Source organism: Antedon bifida, chromosome 2 (assembly GCF_963402885.1).
Source record: "Antedon bifida chromosome 2, ecAntBifi1.1, whole genome shotgun sequence".
NCBI lineage: Eukaryota > Metazoa > Echinodermata > Crinoidea > Comatulida > Antedonidae > Antedon > Antedon bifida.
The window spans coordinates 34,418,397-34,440,548 of NC_136227.1; the positions used below are offsets into that span (position 1 = coordinate 34,418,397).

The 22,152-nt window shown below is 32.7% G+C and overlaps 1 protein-coding gene across 5 annotated transcripts in view; it reads left to right on the forward strand.

Annotated features, from left to right (window-relative positions):
* The first annotated feature begins 6,012 nt into the window (after positions 1-6,012).
* The window catches only part of LOC144834835 (RNA-binding protein Musashi homolog 2-like), a 112,483-nt gene continuing 96,343 nt past the window's right edge, over positions 6,013-22,152 (forward strand). For all 5 annotated transcript variants that reach the window (XM_078689794.1, XM_078689792.1, XM_078689795.1 and 2 more), the window contains exons 1-4: positions 6,013-6,206; positions 6,854-6,894; positions 8,849-8,930; positions 18,959-19,043. In XM_078689794.1, coding sequence (XP_078545920.1) covers positions 6,157-6,206; positions 6,854-6,894; positions 8,849-8,930; positions 18,959-19,043 — 258 coding nt within the window. In that variant the 5' untranslated portion in view covers positions 6,013-6,156. The remainder of the gene's footprint in view (positions 6,207-6,853; positions 6,895-8,848; positions 8,931-18,958; positions 19,044-22,152) is intronic.

Here is a 22,152-nt window from a genome sequence, read left to right on the forward strand (position 1 = left end):
AAGCAAAAAAACAGTCAATGCCAGCCAATGGATTTTTGGTTGAATTTAACCATTTATTTTGTCATTTTATAAGAGAAAACATAATTTGTTTTGGTTTTTTTCTATGCAAGTGATTAACTTGATAAAAATAAAAAAAATAAAACTATTCAAAGTCTGATTTAATTAATCTTAATTTTTCATGTTTTTGGGGGACAATACATCTTTAATTACATTTTAATTGTTTTGATTTTGTACTATTAAATGATAAAATATATAAATTATATAAAAAGTTATATAAAGTAACAATTATGTTTTGTTGTGTATGAAATGGTTATATTATATTTGTCTTGATATGTGTGTAGTGTTGTTATAGGCCACTGTCGATGTTTGGTTGCCACTAAAGCTTGATTCCCACTAGCGACGCAACGTACGCAACCTACGCAACGTAAGAAATTGCCCTTCTAAAGCGTGGTTCCCACTAGCGACGCAACGCAAGGACGTAACGCAACGCAAGTGAATTGACCAATCACAAGCGATGGCTTATTCGATTGTGATTGCTAACTGTCTATAACTTCGCTTGTCATTGGTTAAAACGCTTGCGTTGCGTTTACGTCCTTGCGTTACGTTCTAGTGGGAACCAAGCTTAATAATTGTGTTTTCCCCCGCCTGCGTGAAATCAAACCTGCGATGTTTGCAGCAATGTTGCGTCGTCGGTTCTCACTTGTGATTACGCAATACAGCACTTTGCGTCGATACGTCACTTGTGATTACGTACTACACATTACAGCACTTTGCGTCGATACGTCGCTGCGTTACGTTGCGTTGCGTTCTAGTGGGAACCACGCTTTAGATGCAACGCAAGGACGTAAGTGCAACTCAAGTAAATTGACCAATCACATCGCGATTAATTATTCTATATTCTATAACTGGCGCTTGTCATTGGTCAACTCTATGTCCTTGTGTTGCGTCCTAGTGGGAACCAAGCTTTAATAATATATGTTTATGTTGCTATTCACACACTACACAAATGTAACATGTATTTTACCAATGTGTAATGTAAGCTTTTTGTATGTGTGAACCGGGTATTAGATGGATAGAATATTAAGTGATTGTTAAGTACTATTTCATATTAAATAATTAATATTAAGAGAACCGTTTGTAAACATTGTACAAATACATTTTGGGAACGAAGCAAATTAACAACCTTTAACTTCAAAACCTCCACTCTTCCGAATTATAACCCTCCCGAATTATAACCCTCCCGAATTATAACCCTCCCGAATTATAACCCTCCCGAATTATAACCCTCCCGAATTATAACCCTCCCGAATTATAACCCTCCATTCCCAATTTATTCATTTATCTACCCTAAAGGCCCATTTACACTACGACGATAATGATCGACGATAAATAGATAAGCATGCATTTTTCTTACATAAAACATAAGAAATTAGACTGGTTTTCCGTCTAGAACTATAGGATACGGTAATCATTTATGCTGTCTTTGATGATAATAATAATATTTTTTAAACTTAATCAACTGACGTCATGATTAATAAAAACAATAAAATCGTTGTATTGTTACGATATTATTGCTCTTATCAATCATGACGTCATTTGATTGGACGGATGAAAAGTCATTGCAAAAATCATTTTTATCAAAGGCAGCATAGATGACTATACAATAGTTATAGGATGAAAACTTGTTAGATTTCATTTGTTTTATGCATGAAAATGCTTTTTTAAAGTCGATCGTTTTCGTCCTAGTGTAAATGGGCCTTAAGTATCCTTTTGCCTCCAATTCGTAAGAACAGTTTTGTGTTCTTGTTAAGGTCTTTCATGCATTTACATAGACCACCTTTATATATCATATTTATCACTTTGTATAGGTCTGTTTAAAGGTTGTATAAATAGTGTTATTGAGTTATTTATTTACTAATATTTTAAGTTTAATAAGTGTATATTATATAATCAATTTAATTATACCTGTTATCCCACCGTATGTGCCCTATTTGCTAAAAGATGTATTTATAAGAAACGAGTTCTAGTTTGAAATAATTATTTTAATTACATTTGTAAATGTGTTATAGGAATGATTACTGTTTAGAATGTATTATTGGAATGTTACTGAACTATAGGCCTATGTATATGTCCACATTGAAGCTTGGTTCCCATGGCAAAAGCAAGGACGTAAGTGTCCCGTTAGCAATTTGACCAATCATGAGCGATGGATTATACAAACTGTCGCCTGTGATTGGTCAACTCACGCTTACTGAGCTATAGGCCTATATATATATATATATATATGTCCACATTAAAGGTTGGTTCCCACTTGGACGATGCAAAGCAAGGACGTAAAGCGTCCCGTTAGCAATTTAACCAATCATGAGCCATGGATTATACAAACTGTCGCCTGTGATTGGTCAACTCGCACTTGCATTGTGCTTACGTTTTTAATCGGAACCAAACTTTACGTGGAGCGATTCAGTAATTGTAGGCACGACTGCGTACAATTTGTTGTAGTTATTGGAATATATACTGTATATAAGTTAAACTTTAAGTCAAAGTTAAAGTCTATCATCTATCGAAAAGAACCTAAAAAATGATCATTAATCTCTGCATAAATTGTGAAAAAAATTGGTTTACAGTTTAAATTTAAATGTTAGTTCCGAGTATAAAAATGCCGTTGTTCATTATAAAATAGAAAGATTGGCAACAACATAGATTTTATGTCGTCACTGGCGGTAATGCTGCAATGGTTTATATTTTATAATAAACAATATAAATACAACCCGGAGCCACCCTTTAACGCATGATTTTACACCAAAAATACTTGAAACTATGTTAGTGCTTAAGCTTGGTCGTCCCCACTCTAGAACGCAACGCAAGGACGTCAGCCGCAACGGAAGCGAATTGACCAATCACAAGGAACGGTTCGAATAATCTTTCGCTTGGATTGGTCAATTGCGTTGCGGCATACGTTCCTTGCGTTGCGTTCTAGTGGGAACCAAGCTTTACCGTCAGTTGCTGGATGGACCCCAGTAATATACCACCACCAGCAGCTATATTGAAAAGAGAGTTGACGTTTTACTAGAAAAAAAAAAGAAAAATATTCTCTGTTTATTATCTATTATTGTTTGTGTGTATGCCGATTCATTGTACACCTTTCACTGTATTTTGTCTTCCTAACAATGTTACCTTGTAAAATACTCGTCCAGAAAAGCACAAAAATTATTAATTGTTTTACAGCAATAAAAATATTGTATAATACAGCTGTGTTTAAAATGTCTGTATGTTTGTTTGTGTCTTCGCCAATCAAAAAGCTCAGCGCATAAAGGCAAATTTACACAGACGAGCGGTAACGGTAAGCGGAAAACCGCGTAGCTTGTCCCACGGACGTAGAATCTGTATCTATTTTGAGCGGAAACCGCCCGTCCGCTCTCCGTGTTGTCAACAGGAATAGATTCTATACTTTATATTACCGTTACCGCTCGTCTGTGTAAATTGGCCTTAAGACTTCGTAAATATTTGACCAATCGAAAGTGATGGATTATTAAACGGTCGCTTTTTGTCATTGGTCAACTCGCTTGCGTTGCTTCTAAGTTTTCTTGTTGTAGGCCGCGTCTCTCTCTGACTGGGAAACACGCTTCTTAAGCTCTGTCTACACTATCAAACTTTATGTGAAAAAAATGTATATATGAACATGATGATGCCATATCACTACCATAGTTAAGCATATCACTACCGTATTTAATCACATCACACTTTTTTTTAATGTCAAACTAGTTTGATAGTGTCGACAGAGCTTAAGCCTAAACTTCAGACCTATTTTGTTTTTATATTCACTGGAATGACAAGGAGAAAAATAAGCCATGTTTTTCCCGTGATTAAGCAGGTCAGAGACATATTTCCACTAAGTGATTCAGATTTTTTATAGAAGCTAAACGCAGTCGTAAAAAGCATGTAATAAATTAAATAATAACGAATCAACAGACTGTTCCATAAATTACGCAAATTAATAATAAAAAATATTTAATATAAATATGAATACAGCAGATCGGTGTTTTAGGCTGTAGACGGCGATTCAAATTATTGGTAGCCTAAATAAATAACGCAGATAGGATTAGAGGATAAATGATCGAACCGATTTAGCTAGAACCGATAAACTGTATAGCGCCACCAAATTAGTTTATAAAAAATGGTACTACTTTTTTATGAGGTCTTCAAAGAAATTCGGTACATCACTGTTTAAGATTGTCCACCGTGTCTAAAGCTCTGTCTACACTATCAAACTATTTTGACATAAAAAAGTGTGATGTGTCCAAATATGGTAGTGATATGACATCATCATGTCCATATATGGGCACATCACATTTTTTGACATATAAAGTTTGATAGTGTAGACAACGCGTAACTCGACCGTCAAAATGTTGTTATTGTTACCAATTTAGTAAAGTCACTTACTTTTAACCATTTTAATTTATGCTCAACAGCCGCGTGACATTATATTGCAATGTGTTAGTACCGTAATGGCATTCAATAATCTATAATATATATTATATATATTATTAATAATGCCTAGGCTGTAACGTTATTTTAAAGATCAAATGAACGCCGCAAATCGTTGAGTATTCAGTGTGAACAGGCGCGCCTCTCCAAATCGAGTATTCAGTGTGAACAGGCCTCTCCAGACACAATATTATTAATAGGCCTACATATTTCTACCATTATTCATTATAAAAAAAATCGCCGCAAAAACCTGGAAAATAAAACAATCAAATGAGACATAAAAAGTTAAAAGTGCATGTGAGTATAGGGTTATTAGAATTAGAGAACCAGTACAGCGATATGTGAGGAGGAGTATTTTTTTTTCTACACTATCAAACTTTATGTGTGACAAACAAATGTGATGTATGGACATGATGATGTCATATCACTACCATATTTAGTTTGATACGGCGGTGGGTTACATCAACGTCGCCTAAAAATATTTGAACAAATAGTCAGGCAAACTTGGTTTATTTAAGTTTTTTACCAGGGCACCCTCTTGACTCAAAACTTGTACCAAAGTCAGTAGAAAGTATAATGTATAAGTGTTGCATACATTATTTCATGTTAAATTAGTATAGCATTTATTTTTCATTTTTTAATATAAACTGTTATTATCTTCCCAAACAAACGAATGTTATTTAAATAAATCATTGTGTTGTTACTTATTTTTTGTTATTTCGGATTTCGGGTATGAGGCCTACAACATCCGTGACCCGACGGCGTATTAATCTTAGCCTTTTTAAATGAATTAATAAATTCTCCAAAACAATAGGTAAAATTCAGCTGATGGTCTTATCTGATATTTCCATCGCTATTTATACCGTAAATAGTTTACGCTATCTTGACCTTACTTTTAACTAACTAACTCATATAATTTATAACAATATACTGAACAAATCTTGGATTTATAATTTTAATACAGTACTAATACTTATGTTATCTTCTAGTCGTCTTATTATAGGCCTACCATACATTATGTTGATTCGGTAATTTAAAGCCTGCGCGTTAATCCTGTCATGGTTATTTATAATCACATATTTAATTATTAGGATGAGAGAAAGTTATATATATTGGATATTAATTAAAGGGATTAAGGTCGATATAATCAGGGAAGTATTGGGACTCAAATACATTTAAACGAATTATTGATTGAACAACTAAAACAAATATATTTATCAAAAATGAATCCTTATAATACCAGTAAAAGCTATTTTAGTAGGCTTATTGTTTTTATTATAAAATTAAGAACATATATTCGGAACAAAGTTCAACATTTATTTGCAAAAGAAAAGTAAATATCGAAGTTGGCGCGAAGCCGATGGCCGATTCCACGTTTGGATACCGGAAGATTTCGTTATGCTGACGTCATCACTACTTCATCGAGCGTTCCAGGTTACCAATCTGTCGACCAATCAGAAGACGTATTCATCCATCAATCAAATATGTTTCGCGTCTTTCTGTACCGGTGAGTTCGCCGATGGAACCACCCACGTCGGCTAGCACAGGGTTTAGAATTTACAAGTCGTAGTTTAACCACAGATCACTAATACACGTGCAGACGAGGATAGTCGCTGCTTAGCCAGGTTCTCTTTATTTAGTTTCAGGAATATTAGTAGCGTAGTAAGAATGGCAGACGGCCAACAAAATTTAGGGGGCTCAGATTCACACGATCCCGGGTAAGTTGTTTTTATTTATGTCAGCGTAGATATCCCGTAGATTGTGACTTGGAATTAACTTTTTTTTATGTTCAGGCAAAATGTCATTGAGTAATGAACGAAGTACCTGGTACAGGAATAACCCATCCTTATAGTACAGTCACCACCACCACTACTGGGCTACTACTACAGCACCGGTACAGGACCGGTATCAGCTGTCACTAGACAAGTGGTACACCACCAGTAGCGGCTGGCTACTACATATCATCATGATCCCTCATCATATAAAACAAAGATTTCATCTTTAAATGCTTGATCTTTGGTGATTTACCCTAACAATCTGCTTTATACCGTTTACCAGTCCTTAGTTCTTACTGGCAGTAGGCCTAGCTAGGCTAAGGTAGTAATACAGATGAGTAGTGTACAACTAGTAGTACTTAGTAGAATGAATGAGTACTGAGTAGAATTTGTAGGCCTACATTTATAATTTACCAATGTATTACTGAAAATAAATTGTTCCTCAAATACTACTTATGCCTACTAGTATATTGTTGTATTGTTCAACTTTGGTATTGGTAATGATGCCTCTGTCACTATATTGAGTGGTGATGTAATAAAATACAAAAAATAAAACGACATTCTGATTATTTAAATTCTTTACTTTTCAGCAAGATGTTTATAGGCGGACTTAGTTGGACCACCACTACAGGTGAGTTAGCCTATTGTTACTTAAGACCTACCACCAGCACCCTCTAGGCCTAGATCAAAGACCTACAACCAGCACACTCTAGGCCTAGATCAAAACCAGATAACTGTCAATAGATTAAAACTTAATCTATTAATGGTTGAGTTGGTATAAACAGACTTAATTGTCTATGACATTGTATACCACTAGTATCTAGTACCAGTGTAATTGTAAAACAAATTAATATATTTCGATTATTACTCTAGCATCAACTGACATTCTGAACTGTTGTCAGATCTATTAAAATATTCTATTTCTCTTATGACTTGATTTGTAAATATATTATTACTATTTATGACATTAAGATATTTTCTTGTTACATTGTCATCATAAACATACTTAAATCAAATCAATATGACACATTCAATCTACATCTTTATTGTCGTAATTACTTGTTTGTAATTTTGACGATATGAATTCAAATTCATTTCTTTTATTACTTCTCTCGCAGAATTTCATGTTCATTTATTAATTTTAATTAGGTAGCCCTGGATGAATCCAAGGGGAAGCTTGAGGCACACGTTCCCCCAGCTAAAATTAAAATTTTGAACTATAATTTGATATCTATTTTTCACAATTATATGTTCGGGATTTCCCATTAAAAAAATACTGGATTATCATATCTATTCATGTAAAGCCCTACACACAGTAAATTGATGATAATAAATTTCACACAAATGTTTTATAAAATTTTTGTATAGTAATGCATTACTATACTATCATATCGTATGTATACAAAAATCTACTACCTAGGCTAGTTAAATAGTTTGGAATGTTTCAGGCAAACAAGATATCTGAGATATCCGGTTTAGTTAGATAAGGCTTTGATGTCAAATTAAACACATTGTATATAAAATAGACAATCTATACATTGTGTCTGCTTTGTCCATTTATTTACATTATAAATCCCTTACTCTTATATAAAATGAGGTTATGCATTCTTAATGGAAAAAGTATAAAAAGAAAATACATTGTTGGATATTCAACATTCCAGACAGGGACTTTGTTAATATTAATAGTAGGCAACCAGTAAAATGGTATCTATGTGTACTACTTTAGCAATAAGGTGGTATTGAGTTGTATAGCATTTTGCTATGCTAAAGTGGCGAAAACGTAATGTAAAATCTTCAATCTAAAATTACATGCAGAACAGAATATTGGAATTATGCAGAACAATATTTATCAACATATTTATTGAACGCAACAAAAGATACATGAATGGTACCGCACATTGGCAACATATGTATTTATATCGGATTCTTAGAATTAATTTTGGTCTATTAATAACTATGAGGTTGTCGGTTTGAACTGGATGATAATGCTAATGTACATACATAGTCTACTGTAGTAGTATAATTAGAATTTTTGTAACATGATACGGATTGGTTGTTTAAATTGTGACTTCTTACCTGGTTGTATGGTCTGCACCAGAGATACCATACACTGTACCTTTGGTCAGTGATGGTAAAGTTACCCAAACCACTTACTTCAAACCAGTCTATGAAGATAGTTTAGTAATGACCCGCTTAAAGTTAAAGTATTTTACTATCACCCATACTACTGTACCATTTGATAACCCCACCACTTTACAACACCACCACTTCCACGACCTCTAGTAGTACTGTATCCATAGCTTTTTTCATCCTAACCTCTTAGCGACCTTTCGTTTTTTAGGACACCTCTCATGACCATGTATAGCTGTTGAGTCTAATAGTCATTCTGCACATGTTCATCTTTCTAAGCATGCGAAAAATGACTTTTCAAGTCGATAGCTGTATCGTCCCATTCCGCATCTATTTCGTGCCTTGCTTACCTGGATAAACCAACATAGGCCTTTTCTTTTTTTAGTCGAGATAACTAGTTTACCAAAATCACTTGATGGGTATATAATGATATGTATTGTTTTTATGTTTTTCAGATAAGCTTAGGGACTACTTTGCAAAATATGGAGATATCAGTGAGTGTGTAATAATGAGGGACCCAATAACCAAACGCTCAAGGTAAGTCATCAAATATGCATCTATATCTCATCTTATATGCAAATTTTATGTAAATTTCTATAAAAATATTGAATGGAAATATAATATATTATAATTATAGCATTAGATTTATTGTATTGTTTCCCTAGGGATATTCTTTAATATTTGTTTTGATCTTTGAAAAATATCTTGGATATAATATGTGACCCGATCTGGCAAAACCCTACTTTTGTCGGAAATATTCATTTTGTATTTTTTTATATATTTGGATTATTTGAATCATAAGCTTTGTAGTGGTGTTTATTTCATAAAAATTGAGTAAATATTTAAAAAGTTATTACATTTTAAAAACTTACAAATCATTCAATTAGTTTACGAGAAAATCGCGTTTGAAGTTTGCAATGCGCTGAAAACTCACTCCGTAGCAACGCGGTATTTTGGTCTAAGGCACAATGACGTCATACCAGGAAGTGTGTGCGATTTAATAGCAGCGTGCACATCATAGTCAATTTGACTGATTTCAGAAGCCGTTTTAACCTATTTAGTCACTCGAATTAACTATTTTGCACTATTGAAAAACAGCATTATAACGTCAAGCTTATTTTAACTGGTTTCGGAGGTGTTTACGATATCAACAGCGAAAAACCAAGCAGGCCTAGCTAGGCCTATTCAGATTTTCGCCGTCATCGCCTGTAAGACCTACTGATGGGTGTTCATCAGGCCGTGTATGACAGCGGTGCATCGACATTGGGGCTGGCGTTAGTAGTAAACTAGCCTAGACAAGTTTGGCGCCTTGCAGAGTCACAGCTTGCTAGCTACTTACATTGTATTGACGATTTAATACATTTGTTTGTTTTATAACTTGGAAGATTCGCTGTAATGTTTGGACTTGAATCCAATGAGTTTAAAAAACATTTAAGATGAAAGGACTGGAAAATAAATTAAATAAATAATTAAGAGCCGATTGGATATATAAAATGTATAAAGAAAATTATTTATTGACAATAAAGCTAGGCCCAGTAGGCCTAGTAGTAGGCCTACAACCATAATAAAATTAAGGCCTAGGCCTATAGCCCAAAAAAATATAGAAAATACAATTGAATTTATGACGTGAATTGTTTTTGACTTGTCTATTTTACTATGGAATAAACAAATACAGGCTACAGCTACTGCAGAACACTTTACTTTGAATATTAAAATCGTTTTTATTCCAATTTACGACATGCTGTGTGTAAAATGAAAATAACCTCACACAAATGTAAACAACTTTTTATTTCCGCGCGTAGAGCGTATAACATCTAGCGCGTTGACCAATAACGTTTGTTATTGCGATGATGCGCCATAGCAACACACGCAGTTCGCTGTTCCAGAAACTTCGAAGAACCGAATTTTCTGAAATTATGTCATAGTAAATCAAAGTTTTCATTGGTTCCTTCTTCAAACTCCGCCCTAAAACTTCCATATTTGGAATGTCAAATGGATGAGCTTTATTTTGATGTGTGACCTTTCAACATTGTGCAGCGAACTGGCGATCAAAATGTCGTCAAACTCTGCAACTTTCAACTGAATTTACGCACAATTTTAGCGTAGATCGTGAATAAATTGTTAGGCTTGAGGAAAATACATGTTTTTAAAACTCTCTTTTTTCATAATTTTAATTAAATTTCGGGAGTTTAAATCAGGTAGACGTATTCTTAAATAGTGAAATATTTCGAAAATGCAAAAACATGTAATCTGCCAGGGTAGTCGATTTGGACGTATTTTGACTGATTACGTGAATTTTGAATTGCCGACAAAGAGAGGGTTTTGCGAGATCGGGTCACATATTTCAATATCAGGATTAAACTCTGTCATAAAGATAAATTTGTATTTATGATTTTAAATTTTTTTACCTTTAAAATTTAATTATCAATTTCTCAAATGTAATTAACTGCTAAAGCTGGGTTCCCACTAGGATAAAACAACATACACACACGCAATGCAAGTAATTGTTTTGAAGATCTGTCACTTGATTGCTCAAAAATGATACATGAACAAGTTTCAATGTAATATAGATACATTTAGGCCTTGTATTTTCTATAGATTTTAAAGTTTAATACGTTAACCATCTACTCATCCAAAACTCTATCTAGTACACTACCATAAAATACAACAGTTCCGCTAAATTGTTATTCAAGACATTCTCAACTATACATTATTGTCTTTTGGAAGAACTTTGGTGTTCTGCAAATCAGAGGTAGATCCTCCTAGGCCCCCATAAATATTGAAAATTATTATGCAAAAGATAGGACATTTGGGTTACTGTTACTGTTAAAATGTAAATTTAAGCCTATCGCTCCCTATTTCAAAAGTCTATTTCGTGGCTAGCTAACCTGGATAAACCAACAATAGCCCATGCTTTCTTGAGGGAGTGTTTAGTTAGATACAGTAATAAAAGTTCCTAGAATACCCATGTAACATGATGGACCAGTCAGACCACGCGCTGTGAATGTCCCAACCTTACTTTACTAAAAAATTAAACTACAGTAAATATATATATTCTCATGGTTTTGCCTATAGTACAGTACTGCAGTTTATACCATATTGTTTGTTGAATGTAGCCTTCCAGGAATTAGTTATGTGTAGTATATTGACCTTGTGTTTTCATTGAACACCTTAGATTTGTGTCTGGTTCATTCATAACCTCATCACTTTCTTTTTGTTAACAGATTTTAGAATGTCCTTCCTTGTTACAATTGTTTTATAGTTAACATTTTGTTAGTGCATCTTTGTTAGCTACCAAAAGTGAAATCTTTCAGCCATTGGAAATTATTTGTTTGAGATACGTCACATTAATGGTGGCACTCCCAAAAATTAACAATTCAAATGGTGCGGTAAAATATAATCATGCTGCAAAAAAGGTTGTTTATGGGCCATTTCTATTATTAACCGTTTTAATCAATGTTTCTTTCTTTCATTTTTTTATTATCCATACAAAACAAACAAAACAATACAATATTGTAAATGAATATAAATACAATGGATAATTGGAGCTGGAAAATAGCAAAACGCTAGTCAAGTCCAAGTCCACAACACTTTAAATTTAAACAAATGTATGTTGTCTTTTATTTATTTATTGGTCATCACTTTTTTATCAGTGGCACACACTGTCGTCAAAATAAAACAGTAAAACAAATGAGCAAAATAATGAAAGAAAACAAAAGCAACGGAAAACAAAAATATTTAAATAAAAACAATCTGTCGTCATATTTTGTTTGTCACGTAAAACAGTATTAGTTTTTAAATGATAAAGATAAAAATCAAAGGTTATAATATGTTGAGTTGATGACACATCTGAATAAATAGAACATCTGGCTCCATGGATGCGTATTAAGGCTTTGTTGTCTTTGTTTTAATGAGTAACATGTTTTGCATCATGAATAAAAAATGTTTTAATTAATATTGACATTTAAGCAGCTTACTTACGACTTAATTCATTTATTGCGATTTAGAAATACAGTAGGCTACATAATTGAATTAGAAGTCTTTGTAGTTACTATACTGGTACAATATAGAAAAGTCTAGAGAGCGGGGCAGGGGGAAGTGGAGTCTACGGATGGGGGCAGGGGGGAAGCGGAGTCTACGGATGGGTAGGAAAAGATAAAACAGTACTCTTAGATACTGAGATGTTTCCTGGATGGGCGCTGCGTTGAAGTTAGGGGGAAGGAGTTAAAATAACCTTATTAAAGGCCAATTTACACAAACAAGCGGTAACGGTAAGCTGAAAGAATGAAGCTTGCCCCACATGGAATATAATATGTACTGAGCGGGTTTCCACTCAACTGCCTGTCTGCTCTGTGTGTAATTGGTCATAAGAAATAACAGACTCTATACTGTATATTTTTGTTCTCCTGCTTTACTATACTGCTCGTCTGTGTAAATTGGCATTTAAACTGGGTAGAAGAATGGATATATGTATGAGACATTGACACAATAGCACCAACAAATTTGGATAAATATTCATACTATTGAACTCAATACATCCTAAAGCCTTCAATATATTTTCATCAATATAAAAAATAAATAAAAATATATAATTAATTCAGTATTAAAAGACAAATTAATTTTATTTAAAAAAATTACAATTTTTATTTGATAGTAAAAACTAATTTGTCATTGCCTTGATATAGAAATTAAATTCTATTTATTTAAATGTTGAAAATAATCAAGTAATTGTTCGGTCGATATTATAACATATTAATTAAGTCATCGTTTTTGAAATCCATCGATGTGCCATGTTTTATTCAAGACTTGAGCTGTCCTTCTTGTAGCAGAATCAATACGTTTTTTCAATTAAACATTATTTATGAATTATTAAATCTCTTTGTTAAGTGTAAGGTTTGTGGAGATCTATGAATGAGAACGATTTATAATAAGACAAGCGTTTATTTTAATATCATGCTTTTGTCACATTCAATTAGACATACATCTCAATTAAATTGAATACATTCAATGGTTTGTTTATAATACTAATAGCGATATTACAATAGTCACAATTAAGAAACCTGCAGATGTGTTGGCTAATGATAATGATTTATTTGTTTTGAGTATCACTACAAAAGGATTAAGTATGAGTGACTCTATTGAAACACCTTGCAAAATTAACACAGAGAAACATAACAATTAATCTGTGGTGATTCAATGCCTGATTCAGAGTGGTAAAAGTGCAACATGTCCCCTTCAGTGGCGAGGTGTTTTTCCGAATGATCGTCCGATAAAATCGGTACTTGGTATGAACAACTAGCTTTCATGTTCCCAACTAATCATCCATTCATAGAAGTGCTGATGAAGAAGTCAATCTGTCGCGACTATGGACCCGAGACATGACTTTCTTTGACACAGGAGGAACAGGCCACTGCTGGTTTAGCACTTCTATGGGCCCTATAACGCTGGGTAGTTGCAGTGAGCTGTTCATGCTCTGCGGCCCCTTAAGCTCCAGGCTCCTGGGTTTAGCACTCCTAAGGGTACTGGATAGTTGCATTGGGCTGGTCATACTCTGTGCTCTTTAAGCGCCCTTTTAGCCAGTGAGCGCTAATAGCTGTTATGCCACTGGTCCCCCTTGTTTTGATAGCTAGAGTAAAATAAATGTCTTCCTTATTTCAATTGTCAATATTCATGAAAAATGATTTCTAAACCAAAAAGTGTTAGATGTTAAGAAAGTCATTAAATCAAGTGAAACCATAATAGAAACGGATGTTGAAACATGATCTGAAAGTAACTGGAAGAATACTGTAAATAAAATTCAATTTCCTGAACATTGTGATTTGTTTTGTCGACAAGTTCATAAACAATATTATATACAGACAACAATTAATACTGGTCTTAAGCTCTGCCTACACTATAAAACTGTATGTGACAACAAAATGTGATGTGCCCATATATGGTCATGATGTCATATCACTACCATATTTGGGGATATCACTACCATATTTGGGTACATCACCTTTTTTTGTCAAATTAGTTAGATAGTGTAGACAGAGCTTTATAAATTTATCCGCTGTTGGGTTGTGTTGTTTGAACCAACTGCCCACTCCTGTGTTTTGATAATAACCTCACACCTACGACGATATTATATTAAAAAAATAAGTATTGTATAATCCACCACATTTAGCAGCAATTTCGAAAAAGATGATTTCTTTAGCAATGTTCATCTTCACATTATAATGATTGCATGACTGTGCACTACTTTACGAACATGAAATTCCATGCATTATTATAGTAATTTATCATCGTACAATGTCCTCAATAGTGGAGCATCACAGGCTGGCTGGTGAAGTCCACCACGTATGATGAACTTCCGAGAAGATCCCTAGAACTAGTAATTCTTAGATTACTGGGGATCATTAATGAAGTTCATCAAGAAAATGAATAGCTTTAAAACGCCGTATTAGACTCCGGGATAATGTGACGAAGGGATATAAGTCTTCGCGAGAATACGCCAGCGTGTAAAATTTGATCTGTTTTGTGACCAAGAGAGTCACGGCCTTAGGTTTAATCATCTTTATATAGCCATGATTTTGTTTTTATCTGGTTCATGTCAAAATTAAGAAAAGTCAATTTGAAAATTTAGAAAAATATGAATTCTAAATTTATTATTATGTAAATTTTATGCAGTATGAATTTATTATGAATTTGCAATTAACGGTGGTTTTTTCACGTAATTTAACCTTTTATAAGGTACAAAAAAACGAACCTTTCTTTAACATTGAGCAATCCTCTGACAAAATAAATTGTACATCTTTTATCCTAACTTAATAAATGAAAACCTACAGTAAATATTATCACATAATCATACAAAATTGAAGTTAATCAAATATTGCCAAATATTTATGTTAGGGATGTTGTAACCATGATTAAGATTGACTGGCTGTACTACATGTGAAACTACATGACCTATACACAAGAACAGTACACTGCGAATTTCACAAAACTCTCGTGTAAATGTCAATACTATCGTCTCTGCTTTAATAATTCAGCATCTTCAATGCACAGAGAAATCAAAATAACTGAGTCATGCCTTTAAGTAAGTTTACACCGGAAAATTGAAAATGAATAATTTATTTGTTTATTAAGAAATGTTATATATGAAATGACTTTTTACATTTTTTTGAAAGTATATTATTTTGCTAAATCTATTGATTTACATTTTGAAGAAAAAAAATATTACGTTTTGTTTTAAGCTCTGTCTACACTATAAAAAAAAGTGTGATGTGCCCAAATACTGTATGACTGTGATTATGCTTTAATATGGTAGTGATATGGCATCATCATGTCCATGGCATATTTTGTTGTCACATAAAGTTGGATAGTGTACAGTAGAGCTTTATGGACAAAGCATTGCTTAAATTTCAAATAGGCCTTCGGTCTGTAATATAAAAAGTTCTATAAAATGTTATTTAAACGGTTTCCTTGGTGAATTGTTTACTGGATTGGTACTAATGCAGCCAATTCTGCTTGTTCAATGAACTTTAACAAATCCAGTCTTTTATAAAAGTGCATTGACAGCCAAGGAAACAAGAAAAGAATAGTTATGAATGATTGCTCCCTTGCAATAGGAAATCACAAACACAACTAAGAAATTACCCAGTAGCCTTGAGTACACAGGAACCAGGATTGTGGCTTTTTTACTATAATTATACCATGGATTCTGCTTTGTTATCCATGATGAAGGTGTGTTGTGTACGATACTTTATTTATGTACTTATTGTTCCTGAATGATCTTGTAATTTAAAGTTATAATAACGTTAATGAAGTCAGAATTATGGTTTCCAATTAAACAATACAAATAATGTTATGGAAAAAGTGTGGTGTGTACGATACACTATTTGTTTAATTCAATTCAATTATTTTGTTCCGTCGAGCAAAAAAAAACTGTTTTGCTTGTCACGCATATAAAACATTAACATATGATAAAATGGTTAATATACAAACAGTACTACACCAAGGGTAAAATACAAAAGCAACAAATAGTAGCCAGTAGAAAAAAAATACATAAATGTAGAAAACATTGTCATATAAAAATTGGATAAAAGTATATTCACCTAACAAAATTGATTGTTCCTGTTAGTTATAATAACGTTAATAGAGTGAGAATTATGGTTTCCAATAAAACAATACAAAATATATTATTAAAAATATTCATCTGGTTTTTAGATACAACAGCAAAACTGCCAAGGTTGGTTTTAGCTAATTTTTGGTTTTTCAAAAAGAATTGTCAATTTATCAATACAAAAATTATGTTTGAATTTAATTTCTCAACCTTCAATTTTTAAATACATGTTTATTTATTTATACAATACTGTACTTTTACATACAGTAATTGTGATATATTATTATATTATTATTTTTAAAAACTCATCAAAGGTAATGTTTGTTTTTATTTCAAATCCATGCATTATACAAATCATACATGAAACAGTAAAATGATAAAACATCAGATAAAACACAAAGGAGAAACATTTGATTTAAATTTAATTCAACATTTATTTAGAAACAGTTCAAGAAATAAAAGAAGCATACATTTACAATAACTTAAATTATAACATTAAATAAGAACTGTTTCTGGGATCGGAAAAAGAAGTCAAATACCAACAACAACCTAAACAACAAAAAAACATAAAAGCAACTGCATGACAAATTTTGTGATGATTATACTTTAAACTATACATTTTAAATCAGTTTAAAGGATATGTTTGTGTGTTTTTAATTCAAATCCAGACATCATACAAATCATACATAAAACAGTCAAATGATGAAAAAACAATGGAGAAACATTTGATAAGAATTAGATAGGCTTATGTATCATCTTATTCTTTATTCTTTGATGATTATACTTTCAACTATACATTTCAAATCATTTTGTTTTTCCAAATGAGAAATGGCAAACAGTTTGCCTAATACAACACAAATGATGCATTTTAAATTAAAAAGCTCACAACTTGTTAAGGGCCTCAAGACAGTATTTGTACTTGATTCTGTTCGTAAACATTATTACAATTTCGCAAGTAACTTGCTGTCCTCGACAGCAACAGTCAAGGTATAATAAGATTGATTCATTTTACTAGCTAGGCTAAAAGCTCTAATGAATAAGTTACCACTTAAGTGAATCAATTGTTTTTTTTTTTTTGACGAATATATTTCTTGAATCGTCAAATTCCCTGCAGTATTGTTTAATAACTGTTTGTTTGCTATACTTGTTTATAACAGCACCTAATAGACGTTGCCAGCTAGGCTAGTGATTTTGTTTGGCTTTTCTTGATATTAATCTAGCAAGACAATTTCCGATTTTGTTCTTACCCATGGTACATTAGTTTAAAGCTGTTATTTGCTCGCGTGGAATTAGCCTAAACTGATCGAAACTGAAACACTTAAATGATATCACTAGGCTAGTAATTTATGTCTCTACCGTAACCAACTCCCTGGTCATACCACCAGAAACAAAATTAGTTAGCCCTGCTGAAATGGTTGATAACTACCCCAACACTAGTACTAAATCAAGGCCCCTAGCTCCAAAGCTGTGTGAATCATCTCTTGAGTAACGTTTGTAGAAAGGATTGCCCATAGACCTAAGAACTTTAAAATCCTACCGGCTTCATCGATTTCCTTTGTATTCTTTTCACACATTAGAGAGAGTGGATCAATACACTGTACTCAGCAGACAGCCCTAGAACATCTTGAACATAATACATTATTCTATTTCAACACAGCAGTAGTAAAACTATACAGTTATATTCTCAGCAGGTGTTGCCAATCAATAAAAACAAGTAGATGTATTTTCTAACTTTTTATCTTCTTTGTGACCATTTAGTTGTAGTCTATTAGTGACCATTCTCCAAAGTGTTTAGGTTTTTACTTATAAAGTGAGATCTATGTCCCTTTGAAATAGCCACTTTATATTATGTCATCTAAATGCTGTGTTTGTGCCTATTGTTCTAAACATGGTGACAGGTACATTGTGTTTGTTATGGTACAAACAATTTGATTGGTTAATTGAAGGAGGGGTAGGTAAAGTAGCCTAGGGAATTATAGGTCAAAGGAGGTTTCAGTATTTTGGTGAATCCTTTCTTTTACTTACTATAAATATATTCATATTTTGCTCTTGCTTTGTTGTTGAATATGTATTTTTTTTACTTTCTCCATTTACGATCGGTGGATCCTTTTTCCAATCCTCATTTCCAAATAGATAGACCAGTGACAGTCAAACGGCCACACTTTTCCATGCCATACAATAAACTAACTTTATAGTAAAATATACACATAGACAATTTTTATTGCAATTTGGCATTTTATTTGCTGCAATATTTTGATGTTGTCAATGTACAATTTATGTGATTTTAATACTTTTTTAATGCAAAAATAATGTATTTTCTTCATTTTTTTTATTCTTGTATGTATGATATACAGTAAGAATCTGAATATATGAGTTGAATCCAATAAACATTAATACATTTGTTGATCATTAATTATTTTTTTATATATTTAAAGTTGTATTTTTCTTTATATATTTTCAGGGGATTCGGTTTTGTAACATTTTCTGACCCCAACTCCGTCAATAATGTTTTAGCAGAGGTCAAACATGAAGTAGATAGTAAAAAGGTAAGAGAATTAAGGGGGAAACAATACAGTGTGTGAGGGTGGCTAGCGTGGTGGTGAAACTAGACATACAGGTACTACGAGTGAAGATTTGGTGAGTGAGTGAGTGGCCAAGCGGTTAAGGCAGTAAAACTGTAATTACGTAGCCATAACATCACATACTGTGCACTGTACACAGTTTTGGTGAATAGATTCAGGCAATGTTGATAATTTCTCTCGGTTTCACTTTACTTGGAATTAACCTTAAATTTAAATTCTTTTCTAAAAAAATGTGAGGAGAAATGGGTGGACGGTTAAGAGAAGTGTTCCTATGACCTTTGAACCTAGATTGGTGTGGTGAAAAAGAAGAGAAAAGTAATGTTTATGATAAGAGTTGTTTTTTTGTATTTCTTTGTTTCATACATTTTGTGATGTTCTGAACTTGCCTTTGTTCAATTGAGTGTACACAATAACCTAGTGATAGGTTTGGCGTTATCTCTAAAACAAACTAATAGTATTTTTATCAATAAGCTAATGTAATGATGTTTACAGATTAGACAGTCAGTTGATAATTTGGCAACCATAATTGTTGAAATGCCTGAACGAACAGGAATAGAATGACAATGTTCCTATATAGTGATACAAGTCGATAACTGTAATATCACGCCTATGTAACATACATTGTAGCTTAACGTAGTACACTAACTTTAAGTTGATTTAGAATTATACATCGAATATACTGTCCCAGCTTTAGTCGTCTACAAACAGTAATATGTGTTACATATTCATGTCGTCATGTTGCCAGTTAGATTTGCCACAAGGAACATTAGCTCATAGACATAATTAGGTGAAGGAAAAAAAACTGAGAAAGAAACACTAACCAAAAAAAGAGGACACATACGTAGATGATAAGTAAGCCTACCTATGCAATGAGATTACATTTTTGTCACATTGCAAACTTCAACCTTTTTTTCTCTTAGCCCGAGGTTGTTCATCTGCAATTCAAATCATTGGTAACTTTAATCAATGTAAACCAGCCCTTTGGATTAAACTGAAGTGCATCTGTTGTATGTGTGAAAGAGTATCAGATTAATGTTGAAATAGTCATGAGATTAAAGTGAAACTTCTTTTACTGTATGAAAACAGCATTAGCACACTTGTTTTGAAGAACCCAATGATGAAAATCAGCATTAGAAAATTCAGTAACAATTACGAATTGACTGTAACTCAAAGATTTAAGGTCTTCTGTGCTCAATGCAGAGGACTTGTCTAATAGACCACTGCTACTTTTATTTGTATTCCAATTTAGACTCCTTTCACACTTGGTTTAGCAATACAGTGTAATTCTAGCAGCTAAAATATGTACAGTGATGAATGGTAACTGTACAATGCAATCCTAAAGCTCTGTCTACACTATTATCAAACTTTATGTGACAAAAGAATGTGATGTGCCTATATATGGACATGATGATATCATATCACTACCATATTTGGGCATATCACTACCATATTAGGTATACACTTTTTTTTTGTCGTCAGACTAGTTTGATAGTGTTGACAGAGCTACACAAAATCATTCAAATGGTCGTTTTGAAATTTGTCCATTTTGATTCTCATTTAATATTAAGCCAGTCATTTCATCATCATATTGATGTATGTAGTAGTACAGTATAACTTACTGTCCACAAAATACGAAAGTGTCGTAAATTATACTGAACATGGTCGGTTACACCTGATTTCATGTTGTAGATGTTTTCTTAAGATAAGGTTATTTACAGTACAATATTTTACACTAGTGGAAAGTAAGAACACATTTATAAGAAAGGAGGCACTAATAGTAAATTACAAAATGTTGTATATAAAAGAACAAACAAAATAAATAGGCTATATTTTGTTGTTGAAATAACCATACTGTACATAAAAATTGTCGGCCTGATTAATTTTCAATCTTAATAAAGACTAATAGTTTCAATCTATAACTGATAATTTAATCTTAATATATTTTCAATCTTGGTTGGCAGTAAAAGAATGCTAGTTGACCACACCCAATACCACTTTGTTGACCACACCCAGTACCACTTTGTTGACCACACCTAATACCACTTGGTTGACCACACCCAGTACCATTTGCTTCATTACAATTAACTCTTGGTACATCCTATAACACAACAAAAAAGAACTTATATAATCCAATGTCTACAATTAATTTTTTTTAAAGTTAAATCTCATAAGTCCGATGATTCATCAAATAAACATTACATTTTTATGATTTTTGAAACGTCCTTAATAAAATATTGATAAAATATTTACTTATTTAGTTATTTTATTTATTCAAAATACGCTATTAAGTAGACGCTTGTTTTATCTGTGTTTAAGAAACATGCTTAAAAAGTGTTTAGATATGGATCATATTAATAATTATTAAGATGTTTTAATTATATTTTATCCAACTTTCCTCTCACTTCTGTAGCGGGATTATAATTTAAAGTTGTTTCAATTTTAGTTGTATAATGAAGAAACACATAAACGCTTTCTTTTATATTATAATACAGTCAACTTTACCAATACCGAACATGGTTGGGCTGGCCAAATATGTCTAGTTTTTTGGAAAGTCTGGTTTTTGGTTTTTAATGGTAAAAAAAAATTGAGACCTTTTGGACCTCAAAAAAAGTATGATGTTTGGAGAGCCGGTTTTCAGAGAGTCTTGTATTGATTGGAAGAGTCAAAAATATATCACCATAATAATTTTATAAGGATTTAGTGATTGTGAAAAAAAAAATTGTTGTCTCTTTTGGCATCTGTAGTATTGTCCCACTGTTTACATTGAATGTAAACTAAGGGAGAATAATAAGAGGTCTATGTGTCCAGTTGATTACTATGTGTTCCTTTGTCCTATGTCCCATGTTTATTTATTGCATCTGCTGTATAGAGAGAGATTGAATAAACAAAAGGGGCAATTAATCATACACAGGCTATTAGTATACTCTCAGATAATGCTTGCTTAAAATAAACTATGATTAGGTATACCTTAATAAGCATAGGAATTGTAATTTTTGGCCTGTTGCACGGTGATACCTGGTTTTAATGGTAGTTAGTACCCAGTGGGTGTTTTAATAACATTAAAATGTAATAT